At 46.1% G+C, this 20,902-nt stretch overlaps 1 protein-coding gene across 1 annotated transcript in view; it reads left to right on the forward strand.

Moving 5' to 3' along the window:
* LOC137415953 (contactin-4-like) overlaps positions 1 to 20,902 on the forward strand; it is a 766,344-nt gene that overhangs the window by 243,532 nt on the left and 501,910 nt on the right. Inside the window, exon 6 of the mRNA XM_078766054.1 lies at positions 16,702 to 16,908. Coding sequence (XP_078622180.1) covers positions 16,702 to 16,908 — 207 coding nt within the window. The remainder of the gene's footprint in view (positions 1 to 16,701; positions 16,909 to 20,902) is intronic.

Below are 20,902 nucleotides of genomic sequence, written 5' to 3' on the forward strand. Positions count from 1 at the left end.
TGCGACCTGCAGGAATATTTGGGGGACAGAGCCCAGAGAGAGCTGGGGGAGCAAGGCCGGAGAGGAGTCGGTAGAAGACGGAAAGACCACCAACCTGCCTGCGGTGATTAAGTGAAAGGTCCTCGGAGATAGCATCATCGCGGGAGATTCCAATGATTCTGAACGCTTTGGTTTCAACAGCGTGAAGACGAGCTCGGTGTGAGGCAGGAGCACCAGCCCAGAGGGGAGAGCAGTATTCCATTGAGCTGCAGATGAAAGCCTTGTATGTGGTGAGGAGCTCGGGTGTGCCAAGGAAGGACTTCGCACGACGGAGGATGCCCAGTCGGCGACTGGCTTTGGAGGCCAGCGACTGGAGGCTCTTGCGACTTATAGGGAATTACCAATGAGCAGGTACTCAATTTGCCGACCTCGGAAGGATGACAGGCTGAGTCAACCTCCCTGGTGTTAATTCAGCGATCGACCGGGATTCAAACCCAGGATCCTAGGATCCCAAGCCAGTACCCTAACCGCTTAGCCAGCACCAGGAAGAACCACCTTTAGAGGTTCACTGGTAAAATGTTGGGATAGTTTACACAAAGGATAAAGGTTTACACAAAATAAACCCATATAGAGGGTCAAAGGACATACTACATACGCAAACAGAAACGAGGGAGGCTTAGCTTCTGGTTGTTACGTGTGCAGTGTTCATTAAAGGGCCATCTACATATTACTTGTACAAAACAATGTTACGGAGACCATGGACGGCCATTACCAATGCGCGGACCTTTTACCCATAACCCTTCTGTGAGCACGTTTCCCTATCATAGGTGAAGAACTTCTCAGGTTCTAAGCTCGTCATTTGGCTGTTGGTAGAGTAAGAGGGTCGTTACACAGGGACCACAGCTGTTGCTAATGTTGTGGCGGTTGCAAATGTTGTGGCGGGTGCTAATGTTGTGTGGGTTGCAGTGTCGGCTGAGCAGCACTTTGACAACAAATAGCTTGATGAGAGACACATAAAGAGAAAAAGGGAATGATGAGTATGCTGTTGTTACAAACAACACTAATTAAAAGTTGGCAACAATGATGGATTAGTCTTCAACACAGTAAAAACTAAAAAGTGCAAATACTTTACTCTTAATAAAGCTTTGCTAATTGAACTTACAACCCACAAAGTGCTACGCTCAAGTATGCGCGCATACGCCACAGTAAAGGTGTAAACTGTTGTTTTACCCTTTCTTCTCTGGGTTACACGGGCCCACAGAAGATTAACACAGTAGTTGAACTTTAACATTTTGCTGGACTTCAGCCGCTGCTCCGCAGGATAACCGTCCCGTCGCCCCTGAGCACGTCCTCCACATCAACATGCTCCCAAAAATCCTTTTAGTACTTCAGTGTTCCTGGTCTTCCAGCGTTTTTGCCACTTGAGGAATTCAGGAAAGGATTGAAGACAGGGGCCATCGACGTATGGGCCCATCAAAGTACAATTTCGGCTTCCACCTTTTTGGCGTTAATGGCATTCGGCACGGAACCATTGGGTTGTACCAACAGTTTCTTCCGTTCAAGGCCTCATCTGGTGAAGGGGGTCTTAAATAGGTCTTAAAATAGGGTCCAGGTCTTAAAATAGGGCAAGAGAGAAAAACTACCGGTAGACAAAATGGGGCAGAGGTGCATTTACCCTGTCAATAAGTGTATCGATTAAGAGCAATTCCATAATAACGTCATACCATAGTTGTGTTGAAATTGCACTCTGAATAAAAGTACCAATGCAACTTTAGGTGAAAATATCATGCTTTTTTCATTTTTGACTAGTTTCTAGAATTTTGTTACCAATCAGTTTATTTTATGTTCCAAAGTGTTATGTTCGTTAATATACAGTGCACTCAGAAAGTATTCAGACCCCTTCACTTTTTTCACATTTTGTTATGTTGCAGCCTCATGCAGAAATCGTTTAAATTCATTTTTTCCCTCATCAATCTACACTCAATACCCCATAATGACAAAGAGAAAACAGGATTTTAGAAAGTTTTGCAAATTTATTAAAAAGAAAAAACTTAAATATCACATTGACATAAGTATTCATATCCTGAACTCAGTACTTAGTAGTAGACTTGAACGTTGAACGTTGAATGTGTATGTTGAACGTTGAACGTTGAAAGATACGAACGTTGATCTCGATTAACCCACACGAGGTTTTGGACAACTGCTGGGCTCTTGGAAGCTGAAGGCCGCATTGGGCTTGACGGTAGAGAATCGAAAGGAGGCCGTCTAATCTGCTCGCCTCACGCTTGTTGTGTCTTCGACGCGCGGTGTTCGACACCGCCATTTTGGACCACTTCCCGCATGAGTGGCTACCCCAGTTTCAACAGCCGCCAAGCTCCTGAAAGTACTCTTTGGGACGCCAAACTAAGTGCCGGCTGAAGGGGTTTATTTTCATTTTATCTTTCCCTTGACGCCCCCCCCCCCCCACCCCCCAGAATTTCCATGTTTTAAACGTTTCCCGGTGTGTACCCTGGATAAGAATAGGTACACCGTATCCCTGCGTGTCGTAAGAGACGACTAAGAGGGTTGGCGTCAGCAAGGGCATCCGGTCATAAAAAAAAAAACATTGCCTCAAAAAGGGAACCATGACAATGACAACGACATATGGGCAGGGTACAGCCCGAAGTGGAGATCGGTTTCTGAGGATTGGGACATGGAATGTAGGGACAATGACAGGGAGATCAGGAGAAGTAGAGGAAGTATTGGTCAGAAGAAGAGTGGACATATGTTGTGTGCAAGAGACGAGATGGAAGGGAAGTGGTGTGACAATGGTGAAGGGTAGGCAGGGACAGAAATACAAGTTTGTGTGGCAAGGGTGCCTGGAGGGCGTGAATGGTGTTAGTGTCCTGTTTTCTGAGGAGTTTGTAGACAGTGTGGTGAGTGTGACGAGAGTGAGTGATAGGTTGATGATGGTGAAAATGATGATTGGAAAGCTCTTGGTGAACGTCATCTCGGGATATGCTCCGCAGGTTGGTCGAAGCGATGAAGAAAAGGACAAGTTCTGGTATGCGATAGAGAAGCTGATGGAAAACGTGAAAGATGAGGAAGTTGTTGTGGTAGGAGGAGACCTAAATGGACATGTGGGAAGGAGTATGGATGGTTTTGACGGAGTTCATGGGGGTTACGGATATGGTGTGAGAAATGGAGAAGGTGAAAGGATTTTAGAGTTTGCTGATGGAGCTGATTTGTTGATTTGTAATACTCAGTTCCAGAAAGAGGATAATAAGCTTGTTACATACACGTCAGGTGGGTCGACGACAACCGTTGACTACCTGATGGTGCGTAGGCGAGATAGGGGGCACCTCCGGGACACAAAGGTGATCCCGGGGGAGGAGGCTGTTTCACAGCACCACTTGGTTGTCTGCGACGTATGGGTGAAAGGTGCGAGGAGAGCTCGGCGGATGAAGTACCAACCGAGAATGAAGGTGTGGAGGTTGAAAGAGGTGACAGTAAGGGAGGCATTAAAAGAGAGGCTGAGTAGGGTCGAGGATGATGTGGTTGAGCTTGAAAGTGGTTGGATGTCGATGAAAGCTAGTCTGTTGGGAGCCGATGGTGAGGTATGTGGATGGACAAAAGGACCACCGAGGCACTCGGAAACATGGTGGTGGGATGATGAAGTTGGAAAGAGGATTGACGAGAAGAGGAAGAAGTTCAAGGAGTGGCAGAAGGCGAAGGGTACGGGAGCAGAAACAGCAGAGCATGAAAGTTATAAGGCAGCCAGGAAGGCTGCAAATAAAGAGGTAGCAAAGGCGCAGGAGGCATGTAGGAAAATGTTCGGAGAACGCTTGGATTCGGAAGATGGTCAGAAAGCAGTATTCAGGATTGCAAAGCAGATAGCGAAAGAGAGGTGTGATGTGTTGGGGGTGAGTTGCTTGAAGGATGAAGTGGGACAAATCGTTGTCGACCCAGATGGAATTAAATGAAGATGGAAAAGATATATGGAAATGCTGTTGAATACAGAGAATGAATGGGATGGCAACATCGAGAGTAACCCAGTTTTAGGACCGGCAGAGAAGATAACTGAGAAGGAAGTTGAGGAAGCGATAAAAGCAATGAAGGGTAGAAAAGCGGGAGGGCCGACGTGAGTTGTGGGAGATATGTTGAAGGCAGCAGGAAGTTGGGGTGTGAAGAGAATGACAGAGATCTGTAATCTGGTGGTGAAAGAAGGCCGCATTCCAGTGGATTGGGAACTGAGTACCCTCGTCCCTCTATACAAGGGGAAAGGTGACCCTCTCGAGTGTGGCTCGTACCGAGCGATAAAGTTATTGGAGCATGGAATGAAGGTATTGGAAAGGGTGTTGGAGAGGAGGATAAGGAAGAAAGTGAAGATCGACGAAATGCAGTTTGGATTCATGCCAGGAAGAGGAACGACAGACGCGCTTTTCATTGTGAGGCAGTTGCAGGAGAAGTACATGGAGAAGAGGACGAAGTTGTTTCTTGGGTTTGTTGATCTGGAGAAAGCATTCGATAGGGTACCACGCAAAGTATTGACATGGGCATTGAGGAAGTTAGGAGTGGAGGAATGGTTGATCAGAGTAGTGATGGCAATGTACAAAAGAGCGCGCACAGCTGTAAGGACGAAGGACGGGAACAGTGGTGAGTTTGAGGTGAAGGTGGGAGTGCATCAGGGGTCGGTACTAAGTCCACTACTATTTGTAGCTGTGATGGAGGTGCTGGCTCAGAACGTAAAGGAGGGTTTAACGTGGGAGTTGTTGTATGCAGATGATCTGGTGTTGATTGCGGAAAGTATGGATGGACTGAAGGAAAAGATGAACACGTGGAAGGAATGTATGGAGACAAAAGGTCTGAAGGTGAATATCGGAAAGACAAAGGTGATGGCAAGTGGTAAAGCATGTGGTGAGGTGGAAAGAACTGGGAAGTGGCCCTGTGCTGTGTGTAGGAAGGGTGTCGGAGTGAACTCCATTCAATGTACAATGTGCGCTGAGTGGGTTCATCAAAAATGTAGTGGTCTGAGAGGGTCATTAACCAGTGTGGCAGCTACATTCAAATGTAAGGTGTGCACAGAGGGAGCTGCAGATGGAGGAAATGTTGAGTTGGATCTTGGAGACGGCGTGAAGCTGGAAGGTGTGAAAACATTTTGCTACCTCGGAGACATGCTGAATGGAGAAGGTGGATCAGACTCGGCAACGGTTGCTCGAGTGAGATGTGCATGGAAGGAGTTTCGCGAACTGAGTGGCGTGCTGATGGTGAGGGGAGTGTCGTTGAAGCTGAAGGGAAAGGTGTATGCTGCATGTGTGAGAAGTGTTATGATTTATGGGAGCGAGACATGGGTAATGAACGTAGAGCAGCAACGAAGGTTGGTGTTACATATTTATGTGAATGTATGTGAATTACCATTCAGGTCTTTGCTTATCCGTGTGTAGTATATTAAGTTGTTGTGTAGTTGTTGTGGTTGGAGGGTCAGGAGCCCTTCTGAGGGAGTGGCCGGAAACGGAAGTGACCGGAAACGGAAGAGGAAAAGACACGAGGAAAAAAGGACGAGTATTATTCTTCCTCGCCCCGCTCCGACAAAAGGTGGGATCGACCTTGCGCTGCGGGGAAACGCGGCGTTCCGATCCGAAGCCTGTCTGGCGAGAGGAATTACCGGGACGTGTACCTGCCCGGTGGAGACGGCAAGTTGACGTGGGGCCGTGCATCGACCCCGCGCCTGGCCTCGTTCGCGGCACCGTCCAAACAGACGCGTGCGGGTCGCACGTTGGGGCCTAACGCGCCTTGCAAGCGGCGTGGGGTTTGGCTTGCTTTACCGTATCCGCTTCGCGTGGCCACGAGGGGCTGCAGCCACGGTGCCTGGTACGATACCTGCCCGGTGGAAACACGTCCACCCGGGGTTCGTTCTACCGCCCGAGTGCGGTGACGGCGACCATCATCTTGGTCAGGAGGGGCCCAGAGACATTGTGCGGGACCGAGACCAAAAGGGTGTCGTGAGTACTCACCGGGACACACGTATATAAGATGGCCATCTTACTCATAGGAAAGTGCTTGTGAATTGGGAATTGTTGATGGTTGTATATGGTTGATTGCTCGGGGAAAATCTCCGTGGTTGTGTCATTGCAATTGTATGGTCATTCCCATTGAAATATATCCTTGAACGTCAGTTGTCTCTGGGGTGAAATTCATATGGATTGCGTGGCGAAAGCGCATATTTAATACAGCTTTCTGGCGAAGTTCCTCTCACGGTCCGGGGGTCACCGAGACCAGGTATTCACCGAGGGGACCACGTAACAGAATTGGGGCTCGTCCAAATTACGATTTGCGGTTTCGCAATTGGGTCTACGTCCGGGATGTAAAATTGTATAAAATAATAAAATAATAATTTTTTTTTTATTAATTAAAATTTATTAATTAATTATTAATTGGTAAAAAAATTTTTTGAGAAATTGGGGTAAAGTCTTGGGTGAAGGTTAACAGGTGTTAACGATAGGCACCATGGCGTTTGTGGCACAGAACTTTGGGGTAACCCCGAGTGAGGCACAGTTCCGAGCGTTGCTAAAGTCGGACCTCTTGAAATTGGCCAAACATTTTAACTTGGAGGTCCGAACTAATTTGAGGAAGGCAGAGTTGCAGGCCACGGTGATACAATCTATGGTGGGATTAGGAACATGGGACGAGTTAGCCTGGGAGTGGCTACCCGAAGAACCAGAAGACGTTGAGCTCCGGAAACTGGAGTTGCAATTACGGAGCCAGGAACGGATCAAAGAAGAAGAAAGGAAAGCAGAAGAGAGGAGAGAAGAGAAACAAGCAGAGGAAAGGAGAGTGGAACGAGAACTCCAGGAAAGGTTAAAAGAAGAAGAAAGGAAAGCAGAAAAGGAAAGAGCAGAAGAAGAAAGGAAAGCAGAAAAGGAAAGAGCAGAAGAAGAAAGGAAAGCAGAAGCGAGGAGAGAAGAGAAACAAGCAGAGGAAAGGAGAGTGGAACGAGAACTCCAGGAAAGGTTAGCAGAAGAAGAAAGGAAAGCAGAAGCGAGGAGAGAAGAGAAACAAGCAGAGGAAAGGAGAGTGGAACGAGAACTCCAGGAAAGGTTAGAAGGGAGAAAAGCAGAGGAGAGGAGAGCTGCAAGGGACCTCGAAGCAGAGGAGAGAAAAGCGGAAAGGGAATTAAAGGAACGTGACATGGAGCTTCAGCAAGAAATCAAATTCAAGGAGCTGGAGTTAATGAGAGAACGGGGAGAGGCACCACCCTTGCTGACGGGGTCGACACCTAACCAGAAAACCTGGGATGTGGGCAGACATGTGAGGCTGGTTCCACCGTTCAGTGAAAAGGAAGTCGCGAAATTTTTTCCACACTTTGAGAAAGTGGCTCGACAATTAAACTGGCCGGAGGAGGCCTGGACCATACTCGTGCAAAGTGTGCTGGTGGGGAAAGCTCAGGAAATTTATTCGGCGCTACCAATGGACCAATGTGCAGATTATGAGGTACTGAAGAAGCACATCCTCAAAGCCTATGAGTTGGTTCCGGAAGCTTACAGGCAAAAATTCAGGAATGCCAGGAAGAGGGAGAGTGAGACCCATGTGGAGTTTGCCAGAGTGAAAGAAAACATGTTTGATTGGTGGTGTGAGTCAAAAGGAGTCGGGAAAGACTTCGAGACATTGCGGGACTTGATCCTGGTGGAGGAATTCCAGCAGTGTGTCCACGAGGACATCAAAGTGTACCTGCAGGAAAAGAAGGTACCAAAGTTGTGGGACGCAGCCACCATGGCAGATGATTATGCCTTAACCCACCGAATAGGGGTCCACGAACCTAACTCCTCGCCTAGATCTCCGCAGGGGAGGTGGGGAACAGCAGGTGCGGAGAACGACCATACATGGCGGCGGCCTCGAGATGATTATGGGGACAACTATGATACCCCACCGGTTCGAAATCAGAGGGATGCGGGCCCAAGACAAACTTATAGTTCGGGGGGCCCGAGGCAGACCCCGAGTTTTTCCTCCGGGCCTACTTGCGCGTTTTGCAAGAAACCTGGACACTTGATGTCCAGTTGTTACCTCATGAAAAGGGACAACCCAGAGCGGAGTCCGACTATTACAACTCCGAATGCGATGGCTAGCGTAAGAAATCGCCATCAAAAGGGTTACCAACCATTTTTTTCAGAGGGGTTTGTGTCACTGGATGGAGCCTCGACTAACCGGAGACCGGTTAGGATATTGAGGGACACAGGGGCCCATCAATCTTTAATGCTTGAAGGCATTTTGCCATGGTCCGAGGAGACGGCAACGGGGGATAGTGTTCGTTTACAGGGGATCGGGGGCGGTGTTAGTGCTCCCCTTCATGTCATCCATTTGGAGTCCGATTTGGTGTCAGGACCGGTCACCGTCGGTTTACAAGCCACGCTTCCTGTAGAGGGTGTATCTGTGGTTATCGGGAATGATTTGGCCGGGGGTCAAGTTTATGGTAACCTGAGGGTTGGTAAAGAGCCCAGCAGGGAAAATAACACCACACCAGCTCGGGATGGCGACAAAAGTGCCAAGTTATTTGTAGGGGGACTGAACTTCAAAACAGAGGAAGAAGTTCTGACCTCTGTCTTCAACAGATATGGGCCGCTGGTGGAAGTGCGGTTGGTAAGAGACTGGGAAACGCAACAGTCAAGAGGGTTCGGCTTTGTCACGTTTGCCAGCACAAAAGACGCCAGAGAGGCAGAGAAGAATTGGAATGGCAAGGATTTGGAGGGTCGGACCATAACAGTAGGGAAGGCATTTCGTAGGCGTCGAGAGGTCTACAGGAGAGGACAACTGGGCGGTAGTTTTGGTGGTGGCCACAATCAATATTATTATGGAGGCTCCCTGAGTTACGGCCGCTCCCGAAGGAAGGATTGGCAAAGTAGTGGCCGAGAAGGAGACCGCTATTCATGGGACTACAGGGACCAGTGGTCCCACCCTAATTATTAGGGAAGTTCTGAGAAGTTGAAGCACTGAAGGCGGCGGAGCCGCCGAGCCAAGATTCCTACACGAATTAACCGTGAACGCCGTTCCTAAAGGCGTCCATGTAGTGAACTTTCATGCACGGACTAACCGTGAACTCCACGTTCCTCAAGGCGCCCATGTAGAGAACTTTCCTGCACGGACTAACCGTGAACTCCGCGTTCCTAAAGGCATCCATGTAGTGAATACTCGGCTTGGCCTCCCAGAAAAGTGCTATCGAGTTGCTTAACTTTGGATCTTTGATCAACCCCTTAACCTTCATTCACAAGAAACTGGCGGTCAAAGTCAGAGGGTCAGGAGATGGAGTTTGATTTGGCAGGGACAATGTCGTTGCTGGTGCTTAGTCCAGAGTGAGTAATCTGGAGGGGTTGTGGTGAAATTTTGGTTGCTTTATTTTTAAGTGATAACTGTGCCCGGGGGCAACTGATGATGTGGGGGGGGGTTGAGTTATCTGGTTTGTTTCCCCAAATTGGCCGGCAAAGAAAGTTTTCGCTGGGTTCAAACTTTCTTTCTTGAAGGGGGGGAGTGTTACATATTTATGTGAATGTATGTGAATTACCATTCAGGTCTTTGCTTATCCGTGTGTAGTATATTAAGTTGTTGTGTAGTTGTTGTGGTTGGAGGGTCAGGAGCCCTTCTGAGGGAGTGGCCGGAAACGGAAGTGACCGGAAACGGAAGAGGAAAAGACACGAGGAAAAAAGGACGAGTATTATTCTTCCTCGCCCCGCTCCGACAAAAGGTGGGATCGACCTTGCGCTGCGGGGAAACGCGGCGTTCCGATCCGAAGCCTGTCTGGCGAGAGGAATTACCTGGACGTGTACCTGCCCGGTGGAGACGGCAAGTTGACGTGGGGCCGTGCATCGACCCCGCGCCTGGCCTCGTTCGCGGCACCGTCCAAACAGACGCGTGCGGGTCGCACGTTGGGGCCTAACGCGCCTTGCAAGCGGCGTGGGGTTTGGCTTGCTTTACCGTATCCGCTTCGCGTGGCCACGAGGGGCTGCAGCCACGGTGCCTGGTACGATACCTGCCCGGTGGAAACACGTCCACCCGGGGTTCGTTCTACCGCCCGAGTGCGGTGACGGCGACCATCATCTTGGTCAGGAGGGGCCCAGAGACATTGTGCGGGACCGAGACCAAAAGGGTGTCGTGAGTACTCACCGGGACACACGTATATAAGATGGCCATCTTACTCATAGGAAAGTGCTTGTGAATTGGGAATTGTTGATGGTTGTATATGGTTGATTGCTCGGGGAAAATCTCCGTGGTTGTGTCATTGCAATTGTATGGTCATTCCCATTGAAATATATCCTTGAACGTCAGTTGTCTCTGGGGTGAAATTCATATGGATTGCGTGGCGAAAGCGCATATTTAATACAGCTTTCTGGCGAAGTTCCTCTCACGGTCCGGGGGTCACCGAGACCAGGTATTCACCGAGGGGACCACGTAACAGTTGGAAAGGGTGGAACTGCGAATGGTTCGACGGATGTGCGGAGTATCGTTGAGAGAGAGGAAGACAAATGATGAATTGCGAAAGATGATGGGAATCGAGCCTGTGATTGATGCTGTGAAGAGGAACAGGTTGAGATGGTTTGGTCATGTGTTGAGGAAGGATGAAAGTGACTGGTTGAGAAGAGTGATGGAAATGAATGTAGAAGGAAGCAGAGGACGGGGAAGACCGAGAAAGACTTGGCTAAAGATGGTGGAAGAAGAAATGCGGGCATGGGGGTTAACAAGGAGAGATGCAGAAAATAGGGCAAAATGGAGAAGATTGTCATGGGGACCGCAAGGCTAACCCCCGCTCTAGCAGGGAAAATGGCCTTTAAAATGCATGTTGTTGTTGTTGTTGTTGTTGTTGAACTCAGTACTTAGTTGAATCACTTTTGGCAGCGATTACAGCCTCAAGTCTTCTTGGGTATGCCTTGACAAACATTGCACACCTGGATTTGCAGATTTTCTGCCATTCTTCTCTGCAGATCCTCTCAAGCTCTGTCAGGTTGGATGGGGACCGTCAGTGGACAGCCATTTTCAGGTCTCTCCAGAGATGTTCGATTGGGTTCAAGTCAAGGCTCTGGCTGGGCCACTCAAGGACCTTCACAGAGTTGTCCCTAAGCCACTCCTGCGTTGTCTTGGCTATGTGCTTGCGGTCATTGTCCTGTTGGAAGGTGAACTTTCGGCCCAGTCTGATGTCCTGAGCACTCTGTTTCAGGTTTTCATGAAGGATATCTATGTACATTGCTCCGTTCATTGTTCCCTCAACCCAGAACAGTCCCCCAGTCACTGCTGCTGAAAAACACCCCCACAGCATGATGCTGCCACCACCATGCTTCACCGTTGGGATGGTATTGGGCAGGTGATGAGCAGTGCCTGGTTTCGTCCAGACATGACGCTTAGAATTGAGGCCAAACAGTTTAATGTTGGTTTCATCAGACCACAGAATCTTGTTTCTCACAGTCTGAGAGTCCTTTAGGTGCTTTTTTGCAAACTCCAAGCGGGCTTTCATGTGTCTTTCACTGAGGAGAGGCTTCCATCTGGCCACTCTGCCATAAAACGCCCAGATCGGTGGAGTGTTGCAGTGATGGTTGTCCTTCTGGAAGTTTCTCCCATCTCCACACAGGATCTCTGGAGCTCAGCCAGAGTGACCATCGGGTTCTTGGTCACCTCTCTTACCAAGGCCCTTCTCCCCCGATTGCTCAGTTTGGCCGGGCGGCCAGCTCTAGGAAGAGTCCTGGTTGTTCCAAACTTCTTCCATTTAAGAATCATGGAGGCCACGGTGCTCTTGGGAACCTTCAATGCAGCAGAATTTTTTTTGTAGGCTTCCCCAAATCTGTGCCTCGACACAATCCTGTCTCTGAGCTCTGCAGGCAGTTCCTTCGACCTCATGGCTTGGTTTTTGCTCCGATATGCATTGTCAGCTGTGAGACCTTATATGGACAGGTGTGTGCCTTTCCAAATCATGTCCAATCAATTTAATTTACCACAGGTGGACTCCAATCAAAGTGTAGAAACATCTCTAAGATGATCAAGAGAAATGGGAGGCACCTGAGCTAAATGTCAAGTGTCATAGCAAAGGGTCTGAATACTTATGTCAATGTGATATTTCAGTTTTTTCTTTTTAATAAATTTGCAAAACTTTCTAAAATCCTGTTGTTTCTTTTTCTTATGCGGTATTGAGTGTAGATTGATGAGGGAAAAAATGAATTCAAACGATTTCAGCATAAGGCTGCAACATAACAAAATGTGAAAAACGTGAAGGGGTCTGAATACTTTCTGAATGCACTGTATATAGTTTTCTCTGAAATTCAAGGTGGGCTTCTAACAAGGAAGGCACTGTGTGTGGGTTTGTGGTTCTAACTTTGTATTGCCATCTCTGGTGTGAGTTTGATTGCCACAGCTGCTAAGTGGAAATTTCTGCACCCTTCACCGGAGTGGCATGTTCACAACTTGTGAACACACTCATGCTCTGCCAAGAGTGTGGAACTCTAAAACCACCGTCGTATGGCAAATTATACGACAAGGCACAATCTAAGGAGTAAAAATATCAGGATATGCTTTCATTGTCCCCGCCCTGCCGACAAGGTCGGAGACTGGGGACATTAAAAGGAGCTCCGACCAAGGACCAATCATCCATCCATGACCGTTCATCCGTCCACGTACTTTTGTGTACGCTATATTTCAAAAAACCTCTGAACATTTAGCTTTCATATTGCAGATATCTATTCTTCATGACATTATCTCAACCTGATTAGATCACAGCTGTGATTGGCTGAATTACGTTGCCATGGCAACCACCTCGGTAACTTGGCTTGTGTACATGATATTTCCAAAACCGTAGAAGATTTAGCTATCGTATTAGTATTACACATATCTATTCCTCATTCCACCCAAAAGGTGGGGGACCTAGAGTATCAATCAGCTCCTTGTTAAAGTTTGATATAATTTTGCAAATCCTGTACATGATGACAAAACCGTTCACATATCCATTTATGAATTCAGATTTGCCATACTAAAATGCATGGGGATGATACTCCATGATGGCAATGCAACAATTTACCCACTCCACCAACAAGTCACTCCCATGATGCTAACTTCTAATAAACCACAATACAATTGCAGCTTTAGGGAACACAATTTTAGATCATTAATATCTTTCATGCTATCATTTTGAAATGTGCATTAAGGTAATGATGGCATTTTATCATTGACAAAGAACCATTTTGTAATGTGACAAAATGTTCACAAAACGTTCATCTCACATTTGACAATTAAATTAGTTAATTGGGTTGGAAAGAAATGTTAGGAACATGAAACACCAAGGTTAAAGTCCATCATTTTATCCCATAACTTTCCTCTTACAAAGCAAGCATATGGTGTTTTGACGAGATGTTCCATGCATCCATTTCACTTTGTGGTTTTCACATTTGTAAACTAGGACGACACTCAGTAGAGAGCATACCTCCGCCTGGTTGGCCATATCACTCAATGGTGAAGAATCACCTAAAAATCATACTAGCTGTATCCGGATCTTCACCAAAACTGAATCAATTCTTCCTTGTCAAACACACAACCTATCCAACACGTTTCGTCCAAATCCATCCATAACTTTTAGAGATATCCTGCTATGTATCGTTTTTGCCTCTTATCTCCCTATAGTGAAGAATGACTTAAAAATTAAATAATTCTCATTTCTGAATCCATATTCAGAAATTCACCAAAATGGAATCGAATCGTCCATGTCAGACACCCAACCTCTTCACCAAGTTTCATCCAAATCTGTCCACTACTTTTTGAGATATCCTGCTATGTATCGTTTTTGCCCCTTTCTCCCAATGGTGAAGAATCACTTTAAAATTCTGGTAGCCGGATCCGAATCCGGATCTTCACCAAAATCGAATCATTTCGTCCTTGTCACATACGCTACATATCTGCCAAATTTCGTCCGAATCTGTCCACAACTTTTGAGATATTCTGTTCACAAACGGACAAACAAACGGCCAAACAAATGAAAAATCGGTCAGAGACCGAGGACTTGCCGGAATGTACTTTTTTATCGGCCATTTTGGAAAAAATATGGCGGCCGAACCACGTGACAGATGACGTCATCATTATTTGTCTTCTAAACTAATTTATTCCTAGATTATGCTCAAGAAATTTCATCTTGATCGGATGAAGTTTTGTACTTGTCGAATTATGACGTCATAATGGAGGATTATGCTCAAGAAATTTCATCTTAGTCGGATGAAGTTTTGTACTTGTCGAATTATGACGTCATATTGGAGGATTATGCTCAAGAAATTTCATCTTGATCGGATGAAGTTTTGTACTTGTCGAATTATGACGTCATAATGGAGGCACCTATGACATCATCATTAACATATTTTATTCCCCATGGAGAGTTCTTTACAATGAGCCATGTCTCAATTTTTTCTATTCAGCACTTTCGGAGATATAGAGGTGCAAAGTTTTTCGGTTTTTCAAAGATGGCGGCCGAACAACGTGACCGATGACGTCATCATTATTTGTTGTCTAAACTAATTTATTCCTAGATTATTGCCAAGAAATTTCATCTTGATCGGATGAAGTTTTGTACTTGTCAAATTATGACGTAATAATGGAGGCACCTATGACATCATCATTAACATATTTTATTCCCCATGGGGAGTTCTTTACAATGAGCCATGTCTCCATTTTTTCTATTCAGCACTTTCTGAGATATAGAGGTGCAAGGTTCTTTGTTTTTTTCCAAGATGGCGGCCGAACCACATGACCGATGACATCATCATTTTTTTTTTCTCCACCAGTTTATGCCGACCTGGCGCTCAAGAAATTGCATCTTGATTGGATGAAGTTTTGTACTTGTCGAATTATGGAATTATGACGTCATAATGGAGGCCTTGGGCCGAGAGAGTTAAAAATTGGGCACAGTCTATTCCAGGGCAAGGCAAACATGTGTGTAAAGTTTGGCGATTCTATGTGCAACGATGTAGACATAGTACTGCGCACAAACAGACAGACAGACAGACAGACAGACAGACAGACAGACAGACAGACAGACGGACGGACATACAGACAGACAGACATACAGACATACAGACAGACAGACAGACATACAGACATACAGACAGACATACATACAGACAGACAGACCAACCAACCAACATACTTGCCGGAATCTTTTCCGGCAAGTAACAAACAGACAGACAGATGTGAAAACATAACCTCCATCCACCTTTGGTGGTGGAGATAACAAGCGAGCACTTTTGAAGGCTATTTTGTAGTTTGTGGGTTAGGCTGTCATCCGTAAATCATCATATTGTAAATTTTTGCAAAGATGTTTTAAAGTCCACATATTGATGATCGTGACCTGTGTGCACCTGCTTCACCAAATGTAAATATAATATTGTAAAATGTTTTGCCTTAAATGCCAACCGACTTGGAAATTGACCAATGAACAAAACCCAGCGCTGCAATACTCTCACTTCATTGACCCACTACATTATTCCCATCTTGATCACTTCCACCAATGCTTTCTCAGCAAATTGTTTGCAGCATGCAGGAATAATCACTGCTGCCGGAAGATGCACATGTTGCGGTTTTTGAGACGTTAGCATTTAATGGCCTGCTATTTAGTGAACTCCGTGACATCTCGAGGCTCGTTTCCCATGTCTCCATAAAATAGCATGTAAAAAATATGCACAGTGTGGCCTAAAATCATTTTGGTCCATTAATTGTGATGGTTCAGTGAGCGATCCTGATGAATACAGTCGAATATGTATCATCCGCCGGTATTTCTTAGCTTTATTTTTTGATTGCGGAGAGACATCCCTGCTTTCAGTAGCTTTCCAACTCCCAGGCGAGCAATATAATAGCTAGGACTTCTCTAGTGGCCTGGAAAGGCTGATGCTACAAAATGGGGAGCAACAATCCCACCATTTAAACATGAATGCCTCTCTTAATGGATCATTATATCTCTCGAGCCTAATGACAAACTTCAGTTAACACACACCATTCATTGATTGGTTTCACTGCAATGAACTGGAAACGCACCACCATATGCTGTGATATGTTGTTTATTTTAGGGTACGGTCATGGCTTGGTGAATCTGGAAGGATTATGCAGAGGTAGCACACTTACCTGTGAGTTGTCTTGTCTGGGTTTGAATCTCTACCCGACTAGAAACTGTCAGATTGGTGCTTCACAGACAGGGTGTTGCATCGCAAAGTGCGTCATCCATGGGCGTCCCTGGGCGACCCATCTACTAGCATTAGTCGGTGGAGGTTAAAGATCCCACGGTGTCTTTTCGAAAAGTTGGTGTGTTATCTCCGGCACCCTGAACAAATTACAGGAACCTGCCCTGACTACAGCTGGGGATGCAAAGGACAACCATCCAGTGGAATGATTCTTGTTGGGCTGCTAAGGTAAAAAGAAAACAAAAGAAAAGAAAAAAGAAAATGGCCTCTAAAGGTGGTTTTTTAATCATCCAGCAATAAAAGGGCATTATGCGTGTTCCACGTTCCGAGATAACATATTGGACACCGATGACTCGAGCATTCACGAGCACCACCCTCGTACCACAGATAAATCCATAAACCTTTATTTACCATTATTCTTTTGAAATAAATAGCAAAAGTATTGCATTGTTTTTGCACAAAGGTTATTACCAGATATTGACTGTTACTTTGTGATTCACAATGCACGGGTCTCCTTTGAATTGCACCCATTTCATTGCACAACATTTTGTGTCTTTTCCAGCGTTGGTGTTCGAGTGGGTATTTGGTGATTCTCCCAGGAGACCTGTGCAGTCGGATGCTCGCCGCTTCATCTCACAGTCAACAGGAAACCTGTACATAGCGCAGGTAGACAGCTCTGACGTGGGCAGCTACAGATGCATTGTGCGGAGCAAACCAACTGGACGGTTGACAACCAGCCCACCCACACCGTTAACACTCAAACATGGAGGTATGCCTTCTGCTGGCCAACTCGGACACATTTCATATCGGTTTTCTTGTTGACGGCTGTTGCGTTTTAATTCTTTACTTTTGAAATATACCATGGTGAATAATGTACCTGTGAGTTTAATGAGGCCTACATAAGACAAAACTCCTTTCTCATCAGGAAAGTATACAGTGTATTTGGCAAAATTGAGATGGTGCATAAATAATGATCAGAATATCAGCTTCCAAATCTAAATGTAGAAAGTATTTAAACATTTAACATATTCATAATCAATTATTAAACTAATTATTTTGCCTGGATAGCTTCAAACATGCTGCTTGTTTGGGTATGGGTCCCACTTATAGCATTTCCAATCTTGAAATACAGAATCATCAACTGCAAGTCGTATACATTATAAAATATTTACAAGTCAGGAGACGACGATGGTTCACGAGCGAGCGGTATTCAATGACAAAGGTCAAAACCGACATTGAAAATATATAAATAGCAATGTATTATCTGTTATGAGACTAGTTAGCTACACAATACCGAAAATTCGGTTTGATTCCGACAACTTTGAAAATTTGACCTTTGTGACCTTGAAATGTCAAAACGAAGGTTACTGACCTTGAAATGAGATAGAAAGTAATGTATAATCAGTTATGAGGTTAGTTAGCTACACAATACTGAAAATTCGGTTCGATTCTGCCAACTTTGAAAGTGTGACCTTTGTGACCTTCAAAGGTCAAAGGTCGAAGATTCTGAAATTTGTTGGAAAACTTGTATTTCATGATGTATGTATATATATATATATATAGAATGATCGTTTTAAGACCATTTTCCCGCTAGAGCGGGGGTTAGCCTTGCGGGCCCCATGACAATCATGGTTCCCTGTTTTGAGGCAATGTTTTTATGGCCGGATGCCCTTCCTGACGCCAAATATGGCGATAATATGTATGTATGTATGTGTATGTATGTATGTATGTATGTATGTATGTATGTGTATGTTTGTATGTGTATGTATGTGTATGTATGTATGTACGATGTATGTGATAATATAAAAACATGTACGACATTTCACCCTATCAGGAAGCAAACAATGTAATAAAACCATTAAAAATCGACTTTTCTAAATTTCGTGACCTTGTGACCTTGTGACCTTGGGGCGAAAATGAAAAATCGAGCTCTGTGGGGCTAGCCACATGACATTGGCCGAACCAAATACCGAAACCCCTGTCAGATTCCACCAAACCCCTCGGAGAAGATGTAGCTTGAAATCGATTACCCCCTAAAAAGACATCTTTTTTTGGGCGTGTCTCCGCCCACAATGGGCGCAATACGCCCACTCTAGGCAGGACACAACTAGATCATGATATCAACCTCCCACCCAAGTTTCATCAAGATCGGATGATATCGGGTAGTTATGCTGCAGACAGACAGACACACAGACACACACCCATGACGAATATAGTGGTCACTCGGTTCGATAACTCGTGAACCAATACATTGTATGGAATATACAATGAAGGATGTCTAGTTGCCAGTTTTGTTTATACTGTGAGCATTACAAAGCCCAACCTCAGTTTTTACACTATGGATAAACAATTTGGCCGTCATCATTAAATGCTCGTTCGACAATTTTCGTGCCACTAACTACCGTCCGAGCTCTCCACTTCTTTTAGAGTAAAAAAAAGGAGAGTTAGGATGGTAGTAAAGCAGGGGTCTTTCACTTATAAATTCTCACTGCGAAGGTAGTGCCAACAGAAACAGTAGATAGTTTTAAAATTTTGTTAGATATCAAGCTAAAAAGACATCAAGGAAATGGAAAGGAAAGGTTCTGATGTCATGTGTTATGCCAGCTTACCAATACATTCTGGAGATGATGGCACTGGCAGAGAGACGACAACAGAGGTTGCAGGCTTGCGAGAACAACTGGGTCAGGGGGGTTGCAGGAGTGAAGAGGGTGGATAGAAGGAGAATGGGTGAACTGATGGAGGTGATTGGTGTGCAGATGAGCTTGACGGGGAGATTGGTGAAATGCCAGCTGAGATGGGCTGGACATTTGGTGCGAATGGGTGAAGAGAGAGAATGGCAAAGACAGCGGATCGGTTGAGGCAGCAAGATATGAGGAAAATATGTAGACTGCAGCTGAGATGGGAGGATTGTGTGAAGAGGGATATCGGTAAAGCCCCAGTCATACCGGATTTGAGTGGCCACGAATCGCCCCGATCACCCCCGATCTGGCGATTCCCCGCACCAACACGACTTTTCGGCAAGATTGGCTGTAAATTTTCCCACAGTCATACCAAAACACCCCTGCCACGACTCCCATACCATCGCGCCGTGACCGCCGCGCCGACAAAGCCCGATCCGCCAAGTGCGCGGCAAGATCGCCACAAGTCCTAGCCCGTGCCCACACGTCTTCGCCCCGATCCGCCCCGATCCACCCCGATCCCACTACGATCGCACTACGACGGCACAACGACCTCACTATGACTGCAGTACGCACGCGTATGTGCCCACCCGTCCGAGCCCGACTGCGCGGCGGCCGTCCTTGCCCTATATAAGAACGGCCAAGAATCACGCCGACCTAACTACGATCTTAAAATTCAGACGACGCTAATTCACGTTATTTTTGTATGTCGTTTATATAAATCATCAACTCCAAGCCTTCCAATGATGCCGCCAGCCAGGAAGAGGGGGAGGGGATCCAGGAAGACGTGCACAATCACGCGGCCGCCGTGACCAGATTGGATGTGATCGATGTGACCAGCTTGGAATCAGGAGATGAAATGATTTCGCCGCCGGGGATCGCCTATATATACCCGGTCTTGTGACAGGTCGTACTGGCGCCTACTGGTGCTTACTGCATGCTTACGGCAGTCTTGGCGGAGTCTTGTTAATTCGTGAGAGATCGGCAATGATCGTGAGTCGTCGTACTGCTGCGCGAACGTGGTCGGGACGGATCGGGAGCAATTCTTGGAAGATCGTGATGGCAGTCGTACGGCGTCCATGTGAGGACGTACGGCGGTCGTATCAGTGCTTGCTGGATGCGGAGCGAATCGTGGCAGCCAAGTTTCCCGACCGCCGCAAGACACTCCACGACCATTTTCCCGATGCCCACACACGCCCGTACGACACCCTCCAGACAGCAGCAAGAGTTTGAAAAATGCCACGAATCGCCACGATAATTTTGAACAGTTCAAAATTGTCGGGGCGGCTTCCCGTCTCGACCCGATCTGCCAAGTACACCCCCGATCATCCAGGAATCGCCAGGACCCCAATACGATCTGGCCAAGAATGTCGCCCCGATCTTAGGTCGTGGCGATTCGTGGCCTGAAAATGGCCGGTATGACTGGGGCTTAAGGTAGGGGTGGTTGGAAGGTGGAAAGAGTTAGTTGAGGACAGAGGGGAGTGGAGGGAGTTTTGTGATCAAGGCAGGGCAGGAGCCTGGTACCATTGGACCTCACCCCTTATAGTAAGAAGAGGGAGGAGAAAGAGAAGAAGAAGATTAGCTTTTAGCACACGTGGTGGGGGTAGAGAAGGTTGTACTTGGATATATGAGCACAATTGCACAGGCTTGATGGACCTAATGGCCTCTTCCTGTGTTAAAGTTCCTTGTATAGACATATTAATTAAATGCATTGGTACACCTACATTAGTGCATTGCTCTTCAGAGAGGTCCCATATGTTCAGAGTTTGACCACATTACCCAAACCATATCTATTCATGTAAATCAGTGGTGTCTCATGTAACAACGATGAATTTCACACAAGAGTTGCATCTTATTTTAAAAAATCATAAGAAATCACTTCAAAGCTGTTACCATTTCCGAAGCCTTGGTGTTACCATTTTCAAGAATTTCTATATAAACGTGTATAAAGAATTGCACTGCTCTGAAAACAACAACTCAAGTTGTTTGAGATGATTAAGAGTGTTCACTGCGCTGCCATTTCCCTCACAACAGGAAATTGAATTGTACATTTAGCAAATGTTTGATGCCTTAATCTGCTTGTAA

The sequence above is a fragment of the Myxine glutinosa genome, chromosome 12 (assembly GCF_964187855.1).
Source record: "Myxine glutinosa chromosome 12, kmMyxGlut1.1, whole genome shotgun sequence".
Lineage (NCBI taxonomy): Eukaryota > Metazoa > Chordata > Myxini > Myxiniformes > Myxinidae > Myxine > Myxine glutinosa.